Source organism: Anarrhichthys ocellatus, unplaced genomic scaffold (assembly GCF_004355925.1).
Source record: "Anarrhichthys ocellatus isolate YVR2014 unplaced genomic scaffold, GSC_Weel_1.0 scaffold58, whole genome shotgun sequence".
In the NCBI taxonomy this organism is placed as follows: Eukaryota; Metazoa; Chordata; class Actinopteri; order Perciformes; family Anarhichadidae; genus Anarrhichthys; species Anarrhichthys ocellatus.
The window spans coordinates 1,088,649-1,101,070 of record NW_022280088.1 but is presented as its reverse complement, the minus strand read 5'-3'; the positions used below and the strand labels follow the sequence as shown (position 1 = coordinate 1,101,070).

Here is a 12,422-nt window from a genome sequence, read left to right as displayed (position 1 = left end):
TTATAATGACATGCTGTAAATATTCTGCCTACTAAAACAGATCATGTGACAGGCGACATCTCAAATGGGAATTCAATTGCATGTTAGATCTCAATTATGTTTCTCTTCATCCTTATTGTAGATATGTTTTAGTCAGTAGCACAGTTTGCTCTAAACCAATAATGTACCGCATGTGTGTAGCTAGAATTAGAGTAAAGAGGCAAATACTGGAAAGGTGTCGGTGAGTGTGACAACTTTGTCTTGTGAGTCAGGAAATGATCAACTATATGGTAAAAAAGGCTATAATATATGGACTGAAGTGATTGTAGATTGCAAAGTAGATTATACATTTAAACTGCCTGACTATTCAGCAACACTAGGTAAATTCACAAAATACCTAATCAAATGTTTTCAAAATATTGAGGAAGGCAGAAATAAATTACTTGGTCAGCATTTCCAAACATGCATTTCTGTCTAACGCTTGCAGAGCATTTAAACCATTTCAGTGAGTGTTTTGCTCTTTGAGAAGGTAAGGAACATACCCTTATCATGAGGACAGCTTTCCTGATGTCACGGACGCCGTCGTAGACCAAACGGGACGCATCAATGAACTCATTCTCCTCAAAGGCCTGTGGAGGGTTCGTACTCAGTGCTTCGATAGCAACCTCCACTTGTTCAGCAAAACGGGGCATGACTGCAGGGAGAAATAGGTAAGGGAGGTAGATAGGAGAACAAAAGAAAGATATGAGAGTCAGGTGTATCACGTGTTAGTAATCTTTCAGAATAGCTGCAAGTCTATCAATTAGAAAACGTTAAAATGGCATGGTGAAGGCATGAATATTCTTGCGTAGGTTTTCTAGTTGAGGCCATGATCAGAACCTTCTCATATCAAATAGCAGGATTACATCCTGTGTCAGACTCTGATCATTTGTGCACTTCAGAAAGTGAGATTGTCCCCCTAAACCTCTGTGTATGCGCCAATATGCTGTTTGCACATTGCATGTCAATTAATAACTATTTCACCTCGGCTTACACAACAGGAAGATTGGCCCGTCTGTCACAGATCTGTTTGTGTGTACGCTGGCATTTGGCATGTGGAGGTGTCTGTACGTGTGTGTGTGTGTGTGTGTTTGTGTGCATGTGTGTAACCTGTGAGAAGACATACAAGGACGCTAACTTGCAAGCTCGGCCTGTCAAATCACAATAAATGGAAACAAATTCATCATTCTTTTGAGCCAAACAAAAGCCAAGCAACAAAAGAAAAGTCTCGATTGACCATAAAAATGGTTGGTTTTGTTGTCAGTATCAATTGGCCAGACCCGATGGAAGAGCTTTCTGCTCTTTGTGTTTTCAAATGAATTGTGCTGAATGTGAATATACATTATTAAATATTCACGAATACGGACTGAATGTTTGAATATTTAGCAGGCTACCTTTCGACGTAATCTCCTCTTGAGTCACAATAATTGAATGCAGAGTTTAATAATGAGTTTTTTTTAGAACGCTGTGCTGTCGCAAATCATCATAACAAAAGCCAAGGTTTACCTGGACAGAGAGTTGTCAGCCAGGAAAGGTCTGTCTGTCTTCATATGCTGTATTATGGTGGCTACACCATGAATGCATTTAACCCCACTTTCACTTGTGCCTTTGCTTCTAGTCCACAATTGTAAAGATATTGTCGATGAAACAATGCTAAATATTCATTTTTTTAAAGTAAATGACTGCTTTTTGGATACGTTAGAAAAACGACTGAATTGGAAATAGTCTGCAATAAATATGTTTACATAAGGAGTGGATTTCTGAAGAGTAGATACTGATAGTAGAAGTGATTTAAGACAGCCCTCTTTTGAGAGGAGAAGACAGGTCTAATGAGGACAGACGGATTGGAATAAGAAAAACAGAGCAAAAGACAAAGTACGGCAGCAAGCCAACTGTGTGACTTTATTATCATTTTCAACACTTTCTTCCTCTCTTACAGAGTGAACTTAATCAATTAGCCAGTTTGCACTAAAGGTGTATCTGCAGTATACTTATTTTATGTGATATAAAACTCAAGCTATATTTCAGCAAACATAAAAGGCACTACAAAAAAGACTCTTTTCCTTTTCATTTTTAATTCAGTTTAATCCACTTACTGCAGAAGCGTAAAATAGGCTTTTGGGAATTGCTGGGAAGGCGTTTTAAATAGAAATATTTAAATGATCTCCAAGCTCTTAATGAGCAAAGTTGCTGATGGTAAGGAGCAATTTCACTCATTCCAGTTGAAAAATGATGAAGGGAATTAAATGTGACCATGTAGGAATGGATTCTTTTCACCCCCTAGGCTTTAAGCATATTTAAAGTGAGAAGTTCTGGATATACAATGGATGCTTAAAAACCTCACAGCCGATATGGCGTGCCCCACTGCGGTGTTTAACGAGCTCCAAACACCACAAACTGCACAGTTGTTGACGCTCAGATCTCAATTTAGCAGGAAGACTGCTCAATTTAGGCAACAATCAAAAGCAATGATTCACACAAAACCTGCACTAAATCATTACGTACAACTTTAAGCCTATTTTGATTTTAGATTTGTGTTGTTCTTGGGGGATACAGTTTGAACTCCTATGACATATTGATTTTACTAAAATGATACAGAATTAAAGTGATCCAAGAAGACATTGCATATTACAAAGTATATTTCTTATATCACTTTATAATAATGATGAATATTCTCCATTAGTACTGTATTCTTATTCTCACATTTGTATGCACCTTCGGATCTGTGGAAGCGCCTTAAACTAGCCAGCAGGGGGCGACTCCTCTAGTCAAATAAAATCAGTCGCTATAGTTTCAAGTCTTCTTCAATAAAGAATGATGATAAATCTGTATATTTTGTTCCATTTAGAGTAAAATAAAAAATAAAGCAGGGTATGTTTTAGGATGTGGCTACCTTAAGATTGATAGGTCGCTACCACGAAATGGTCTGGTCTGGGAGTTGTCTGCGTTTTCGTCTTACAACTTTGACCCGGTCACAGTGAGTTTTCAGTTCGTGAAGTTTAATTATAACATTTTGGTCACCTAAAAATGACTTGTTCAACGTTAGGCTGTACCTAGCGACACCTTCTCTTGCCAAAAAAAACAAGATGGCAACGATCAATATAACAAACTCAAGGCTTCAAAACAAAACTACTTCCACGTCTTTAGGTTTATGTTATACTATATGCTCTATTATGGTATTTTTATATCCGTTTCTATAACATGCTTCTAATAGTACAGTGTTTGTACTGGATCGATTGTAAAGGATCACATGACTAGTACAGACTATGGTGTCGACAGCCCATTGTTTCTGTTGTACAAACCCAACTTTTAGAGTAAAATTCATCAGGTGGACAGAAACAAAAACGCCAAAGGAAATAATAGTAGATGCATCATGGCTGTAGAGCATTTCTTTTGCACAAATAGTCGTTCACTTATATGTTCCAAGGTATTGCAATATAGAAAGTCTCCCTCTGGGATCAATAAAGTCTTATCTTCAAACTATGCATAAATAAAATGTTACATTAGGTATCACATGTAGTCTGAAAAATGTCTTTCATTTCAATGTTACACAAATTAATAGCAAAATATTTATGTAATACTGATATATATACTGTATGTGTGTGTGATAAAATGTTACATCAAACTTTAAAGCAACTCGAGAAGAAATCTGAGAGAACATTGAAAGTTACGAGATTAAGAGCCTTTATAGCTCCTGCTTATACTCTGCTTACAGCTCTGCTGATCTACATTCCAACCTTCGTTGAAGTGATTCACCTACCTCATCATACTGCACTGCTCCTTTCATAGCAATTTTCTCATCAGCACTCTCTTCCACTGTAACTCCCAGCTCTATTTACACACAGATTAAGCCTTACCTCCTCTACTCGGGAGTTTGCCATCTGTTTCTTATTCTGGCTAAAACCTATTCTCCCATCATTGTAACAACAGATAACAATTTAAAGGGTGTGTCACCCAGTCAGTCCCCTTAAGTACAACTGATTCATTGATGTCACAAACAAGGTATTGTGATTAAAGATTTTACAATAAATGCTCTATATTTATGGTGAGTTACTTTTAGTTGGGCCAGCCACACAGTCTGGTTCTCAGAGCTATTATTTTCAAAGTAGACAGTGTGAAGTGTCTTTACTTCTCTCCCTTAAGTCTCTGCTGCACTTCCTTTCAGTGCACTTGATCCACTGATTTACAGCTATAACATGTGGGTGGCAGTGTGTGCATGTGTGTTATTACTTGCTGCAAAACCCTGTCTAAATCCTATTTACTGTGCCTTGGTGTAATGGCAAGGAGGAACGCCACCCTGCTTCTCTAAAAGGCACACTGACTAAGGCCATATATCAGTTTTTTTAATCTACCCTCTCCAGGCACCACATTAATGATCGACTTGAAAATTTGTCCCTTTTTTGAGGAGAAGATTAGTTTAAACACAGGGAGTTAGTGGGCAGAAAAGTGTCTCAGGGAAGAAGGAGGGAGAGGAGAAAAGAGAGAGAAGCCATAACCACTTTCCCATTAGGCTATTGATTTTTCTCCCTCTCAAGGACACTTCAATCCCGGGCCCATGTGTGGACTGTCTGTCAGGAATCTATGGCTCAGCTTTACAGCTAAGAGTTGTGTGCCTTGGCTGGCTGTATTTGGCCCAGTCATAAATTTGAGCACACTCAATATGAGAACGAGGGATGGGCAAACTGAGACAAGGTCAAAGGGCAGGTAGTTGTGATAAGCGTCCGTTTTGATGTGGCAGCTGTCAGAAAGACAGGCAAGGCTGCGATTGGCCAAGTTGCCGCGGACATAAACACAGGGGCAATCAAATAAAAACACAAACAACCTACTCAAACATCGACAAACACACACACACACACACACACACACACACCCAGGCACAGGATAAATGTTCTACACATGCACACCACTGAGAACAGGGAAAAAGGGGACCACATCAATGAATTCCACTAAAATCCCTGCTCAGATCGCTTAGTGAAATCCGTGTTGACAGCTATTGATTTTTTGGTAGAGTCTAGTTAATTGGACTCAGTACCCTCTAAAAAGTGTGTGGTCCTATATCCTTTTTCTTTGTTCAGCAACACTTAATCATCTTTCCCCCAGCTATAGATTTCTCCTTGACTGTGTTCAAATCCATAGACATCAGGTCTGGGAGGACTGAGGGGAGAGGGAGGCAAAAGTTCACAAGGATCAATAAGTGCTTTATGGTCCAGATCAGATGTGGATGGTAGCCCCTAAAAACCCCCGACTACCACCACTAAGAGGGAAATAGGAAGAGAAAACACAACAGCCCTTCATCAAAGAGAAATATGGAGCCGATGAAACGCTGGTCTAACACAGTTGCCCGTAACCTGCCTTAACATCTCAATTAGCACCCACAATCGAAAGCACACAAGGCCTCGTTAAAGTTTATGTAAGACAGGAGTCCTCCCTAAGGCCATGCAGCCAGTGAGACTTGCCTATTTCATGCATCGGTATGGACTATCATCTCAGCCCTTACCTTAAGGTGTAAATCAGACAGGACACCATCATAAAATCCGATGCTTGTTCATGTATACATCGTCATGTCAATTTTATGCTAGGTTTCCTGCTTTGGGCTACAGTCCAACTGAAGTCCCGTAGAATGGAGCAGCAACTTTTATTTGAGCACACAACTGGCTTGTAACTTAATCACAAACTCCCAGTATTAGGTGAAAGGCTGCTCCAGTTAACAAAAGTATTGCATTTAGCAGGTTTCAACTTTAAACATTTAACATCAAATACACCCATCCAAACAGACACTATTACAAAGAAAAATACTGTAGCTGTAACACTCGTTGTCTGCAGGTGGCTCAAGGAGTATATTTGCTATCACTTTCCTATAGACAGTATACATCTGCAAGTCCAAACAGTTGCAACAAGCACTTTTCTTGTCGACAAGGTAGTAAAGATTGGACTGAAACTGCAAGTCTATAGCTGTAGTGCTGGTTTCAGGTTTTTTTTGCATCAGTGGCACTATGCATTATTATTATTATCTCAGGGAAAATGTAGTCATACTGTCCTCAATTAGAAATTAGAACAATAAATATGTTTTGTACTAAATGTGTAAATGTAGCCAACAGTGCAGTTCTTACAGTTTTCAGTCTAAACTGTAAGGAGTACATCATCGTGTGTAGGTGGTTGAACTAATCCACACACAGCTCAATAATACATTTTATAATTCTGAAGGGAATTGTTTTCATGTAAAACCTTATTCTTTAAAAACCATCACAAGTAGGAAAAAAGCTCAGAATTTCTGAAATGTAGTGAACTAAAAGAACAGAGTCTCATAAAATAGAAATGCTGGTTCTAATTAATTAACCTTTTTTCCCCATCTCTCTTTTGTGTAAAGCATTAATACGCCTCTCATTTCGTCCATTAGATTTACATTATAATGATTAAGAAAAAACAGCGGGCAATCGCTATGATGCCACAACATCAACAGTTCTTCATTCATTGTTGTCAGTAATACCGACATAACGCTTCTGGGGTCCTGCTGACTAGACACAAGCTCCATTCTCCATGGAGGTTTAATAGTACAGCAGCACAATTATAAAGTCTGTGTGTGTGACAGGGTTATGGTCGTATGAAATTGACCTTAAGTGTCCAAGAGATATTACCACTATACTTCATCAATTAATTACCCCAATCAATTAAACTAAATTATGCAATAATGGAACAGAATGTGCTTAAGACACCATATAACCAGACTGGAGACCTCTCTGTGGAGGCTAATGGGGATCCAAATAAAGATTAAAGAATAACTAGCACTGTGTGCAGTCCATTATGGTGGAGTTGAGCACCAGCAGACTGGCTGACACGTGACACACGTGATTCACTTGATGCTGTTTGCGACTTATCAGCTAACAAAGGGAGTGGGGGGACTGTGTCCCTCAATTATCCTGGCAGATGAAAGTAACGAGCAAACAATAGATATAGCACCTCGCTAAATTGGCTCTAATGATGAAGATAGAAACCGGGGGAGGGATGGATGGGTGAGAATGAAGAGGGGGGCTTTTGTAAAAGAGGGATTGTGGTTTCATTCTTGTGGATAGGTAATTTCTAAATTACTTCCTTCCTTTCATCCTGTGTTTTTTGTTTGTCCACTTTTCACAATGGTGAATTTTTTAAAGGCATGTAAGCACCTACTTTTGAGAGATTTGAGGAGCTATTTCATGGAGCAAAAATGTTACTATAAATAAAGACACCGGACCCTTTCTTCTTTTCTAACATACTACTTCAAAGAAAATGAATTCATGACAAGAAACACTGACTTCTTATTCGCTGAACCGCTTTTGTGTTGCAGAAAAAGTCAGCAACATAAACCAGAATGAATCTTTTTTACTGAAACTTTTTTTGTTATGTATCCGATCTGCACTGGTGTGTGCTACTTACAGGGAATAGCGACAGCGTCCCACTCCAACATTGAAAAAAGCTCTCCCCTTCTCCCACGTATTAAATGCCAGCGATGGAAGCTTTACAACCCTGAATATTGTTACTCACTCTGGCAGTGTGTGACAAATTTTGGCTTTGTGTAGCAACACAACAGTACCGGACTTGCTTTTATGTTTTCATATGTAATAGACCTTATGTCCCTTGAATTTTCAATCTGAACAACGACAAGTTAATTATGTTTACATTCAGTGTTACTCACCAAAATGCTTTATGTGTATCTTTGAGATTTAAGAAATGTTTTGAGTTTATTCTTTAGGTCAGGGGGTCACTAATAGGTGGACCGCGGTTCGGGTCTTGACCCAACGCTTTTGTATCCAGAACTGGACCTACAACCGTTCAGGAAAGAGACCAGAGTCTTTTAATGTGGCCTACAACTTAATATTCTGAAAGGATAATGACGCATGAATTACTTTTCTTCCACTCAATAATAGCACATCCCTTTGGTGGGCCCTGCACTCCTGTGGCCTACAATGCCTTATACTTGAATCCGTAAAACTCCCCAGCTATATATATAGATATACAGTATATGTCTATATATTCAGATGCCAGTATATACTAAGTAGATTTCACAGTACTAAACACAACTCTAAAAATGCACTCTTTCCTCCCCACTGAATCCTCACACCTCATACACTGTGAAAAGTAATTCAGTCAAATTTGGGTCCAAACTTCTCTTTCGGTGGGACTGAGACATGTGTTGTCTCTCAGTCTGACCTGCCACAGGGATAAACTCAGGTCACCTGGAATGTGCTGTGACACAGAAGCCACACAGAGAAAGAGAAACATATAAAAAAAATGGATTGTGGGCTGAGGAGTGAACAGGTGGTGTCCAAGGTTGGTGTTAGAGCCAAGACACTGATCCAAACTGTGGGACACTGGGCATACAGGCAATTACTGTGTTTGTAAGTCACTAAACAGAGTGGGAAGCTAAATAAGTGCTAGCGCGTGTGTGTGTGTGTGTGTGTGTTGCACTACTCCTCATGAAAGTAGCTTAATTGCCAAAAGGGTTGTAGCAGTACAGTACAAAGGTGAAGGATACTGAATTAATCTTTACAATACACTGTAATACATTAAACTGTGACTTCTTGTGCCACCCCAGCTTTGTGTACAGCGCACTAACCAGTCTCAGACAGGAGCTTGATGGACTCCAGCACACGCTCGGTGTAGACCCCGGGTTCGTAGTTCTCCATCTCAGCGTTAATGATGTGGACCACGCGAGCAGCTCGGCCCCGGATAGCTCCAGCAGTTCGGTCAAGAGTGTCCACGTCTCCCTCTTGCAGAGCAATTACGCATTTGTTGACATCCTCAAGGATGTGGTTCTCTTGGAAAAGCAAACAAGAACGACAGTGAATGGAATTGGCGGGGACCAATGGCTTTCTTTTATGTTTGGATTCTTCATTTCTTTCTTTGTATATGGCCAGTCATGTTTAGAGCAGCAGTGTATAACATTTAGGGGGATTAATTGGCAGAAATGGATTAGAATATGCAGAACTGTTTTCATTCATGTACAATGACCTGAAACTAAGAATCTTTATATTGTATTTAGCTTAGAAAAGCCATTCATCTCTACTTAGGGAGTGGGTCCTCTTCCACGGAGTCCACTAACTTGCACCTACTACATGTTTCTACAGCAGCCCAGAACGGACAAACACGAACAAGCACTAGCTCTAGCCCATTCAGGTTTTGACATTATACGGTAGGGATGGGTACCTAAACTCTGTGTTAAACTATTAAAAGATCGGATTATTGATAAACTCTGACGTTACTGGTGCTTTTTCTTGGTACTTTTTAATGTTTTGTTGTAATTTATTATCACACAGAAGCCAGCATTTCCATTGCTCTCTCTGTCGGGCTGAGCACCTCCAACTACACGCACACACACACGATGCGTCAGCGAGCAGAGAGGTGGTGGTGAAGTGAAGCAGGTGAAGTGAAGATTACTCGAGTTGACAGCAACTGTGCTCGTTACTGTTCCTGCAATAAACATTCGCAAGTAAAAAGCCAATACTTTCTCAATACATTTGTTCAACAAGCAACAACTTGGAACCGAAAGTGAAACCTAATTCAGCCACTGTCATCCACCGCTGCTATGTTTACACAAGCTCAGCACGCAAGATTGGCCAACATCATTATTATTCTTTTTTTTTTTTTTTTACAAACAAGCTAAAACAGAATTGTGTGTCTGTATAGTTTCTTAGTTTGTTCTTATACATTTCTCTGCTAGCTGAGACAAAGCAGCCAGGATGACAGAGGACAGGAGGGATGACTGATAATGTCTGTGTTCTTCATTATTGATTATTATCAATTATAAACTTTACTCAGGAATGTTATTTATTTTATTAACAATTTAGATTTGTTTCGAGTCATATACTAATGACTTTGTATACTGACTTTGCTGTTAGAAACAAAACTGTTGCTGCTCTATAAACAATATTTAGATATATCTAAATTATAAATAACTTCTAATCCTGTTCTGAATTTAAAAGCAATCATTTCGTCATAAAAAAGAACCGAGTACTGATAAAAGTAGGTGCTTGTGTAATAAAATACTAAAGATACCTGTCCCTACTTGAGGGCCACTGTAGTTCTTTGAAAGGGAGGGAGGGGTCAACAAAGGGTCATGTTGTTGCTTGCCATTTGCAACCTCACCATTAGAGGCCACTATAGCTCATACACTGTTCCTTTAACATATTGAGTGCTGATGATTAATATTGTACATGGTTGATACAGAGAGATATATAATTCTGAACAATTACAATTAATTTCATCTAACCTTCTCTTTAAAGGCTTCTGGCAAATTAATTTACCACCAACCAAAAGTGTACCTCATGAATTTATTGAATGTGAAGTAGTGAGAAGACAAACTCCATATAGATTAACATTTACAATGTTATATGTTGGTATACATGTCAAGAGCTACATTTATTACATCCCAAGAAAATGACAAGTGAATGGGAGATGTTGGGCCAAATATATAAAATGAAATGCAAACAGACAAAATCAAACAAAGAACAAAAGCAAAACAATGTTCTGTTTGTTTTCAGGTTGTTTTGCTCTCTAAGTTTTCTGTGATTTACATTTTAATTTTGTGATTTCTTCTCATGTTTGAAGCTACCAGTCACTAAATAAAATTGTGTGAGTGAATGGGAATTAGGAATTGCTTTCTTTAATTAGCCAATCATTTAAGAATGTGTGCTGTATTGCGTCATACCTGACACAGAAAGGAAGTCATCCACAGAGGTGATGTCATCCACGGCCTCGGTTAGGATGCGCACCTGCTTCTCCCACTGATCCTTGAAAACGTCCATGTTGTCCTGGGCCACCTTGCTTTGGGGACGGGCAGCCAGAGTGAGAGCAGCGTTGATAACCTGCCATGGAAGAGGGGCCAACATTTTTACACAAGGTACGTAAAGAACAACACATATTGTATTATGTTAAAGGATAAGGCTGTCTTTCTTTCTTTTCTTTCAGAAACTGTATTATTGTTTAAAATTTACAGAAATGGCCTAACTTCTAGACATTGTATGTTGTTGTTTCTTATTGGATTGTATAAATATAACTTTTATATATATTATTTCACCTACTGGTATGTACATACTTAATTAAATCTTTGTTTACTCTTGTTCAGCTTTGTTGTCCTTGCTTTTACCTATATTTCTGTTTATGTGCATGTACATTGAGAGCAAACAAAAAACTGGTATGTGTACTCCTAACTGGCCAATACATCCGGTTCTGAATATTGTCAACAAATTTCCATGAAAATATCAAAACAAATGGTAATCATGCATTAGGCAGTCTCTATAAATTATCTGGCTATCCTACCCTGTCTGTGGTTCTCAACCCCATTCTATCCTCCTGAAGATGTTAATCTTTAAACAAGATCACAAATACATGGCTCGTTTAAAAAAGAAAAAAAAAAAGCTAGATCATTTCAAAACTTAGCTCAGCACTTTTTAAAATCATGGTTCATCAAATAGGAGTAAAAGCACATATTTTGGGTTGTATTTTCAGCTTTAACTTTGGGGATCTAGTGAGTATTTACACGAGCACGGCTGTGTCATTCCAAGATGAATGACTCAAAAAACGACATTGTCCATGTTCATCCTAATGAAGAAATTGATAGATTTTCCTTAAGAGGAAAGTATGTGACACAATTGAATGAGTTATATCAGGATTTGGCAAAAGAGACAGTGTTTTTTGTAGGAATTAATTGCTGGTTTTGGTCTTTTCATGAGAAAAAACACAAATGTGTGCTTTCCAGAAAACCCATGGATGTATTAAAACTTGAAGAGAGCTGGCATCTTTTCCAAAAAGTATCTTGGTTTCAGGAATCTGATCTATGTAAGATAGACAACATGTCATAGGATTTTAAAGTGATAAAATAAAAAAGGCAATTTACCTCCTCATAATCTTTTAATTTTTTTAGATTAGCAACATTCTGCTGAGACTCTTCACATAACATTTTACGAGAGGCAGTATTAATCACATCACTATGACAGCTGGCATGTGTACTTTAACAAGAAGTATCATGTTTTTTCCCTCCCTGTTCTTTATCTCTTCTTGCTTTTTGATATAGCTTTAAAAAAACAAAAATCTGATGTAGGAAACCAGGCGCTATAATCTGGACATGACCTGTGTGTGTGTGTGTGTGAGTGCCTGTGTGTCTGTTTGCTTGTGTAAAGATAAAGGACTGGGGTTAACTCTACCCAGAACAGATGGAAATATTTCTCTTTGTTCCACCCCCTCTTTGTTCCTCCTTCCCCAGCCACAAAGTCAGTGTCTGTTATGTTTTGTAATCTGTCTGTGTTGAGCATTGCCAAGAGGTATCAGGAGACGGTTCCTCACAAAGTTTTCTAAGTAAGTGGGTCTCAGCATGTGTGCATAGATGGGCCTGCACATTAGGTCCTGAATCTTAAAGTCAGCCTGCCTTCTCC

The 12,422-nt window shown here is 38.7% G+C and overlaps 1 protein-coding gene across 1 annotated transcript in view; it reads right to left on the bottom strand.

The window, feature by feature from the left end:
- LOC116396720 (catenin alpha-2) overlaps positions 1-12,422 on the bottom strand; it is a 72,711-nt gene that overhangs the window by 22,252 nt on the left and 38,037 nt on the right. Inside the window, exons 3-5 of the mRNA XM_031871497.1 lie at positions 10,700-10,856; positions 8,609-8,809; positions 522-673 (exon numbers count right to left, since the gene is read on the bottom strand). Coding sequence (XP_031727357.1) covers positions 522-673; positions 8,609-8,809; positions 10,700-10,856 — 510 coding nt within the window. The remainder of the gene's footprint in view (positions 1-521; positions 674-8,608; positions 8,810-10,699; positions 10,857-12,422) is intronic.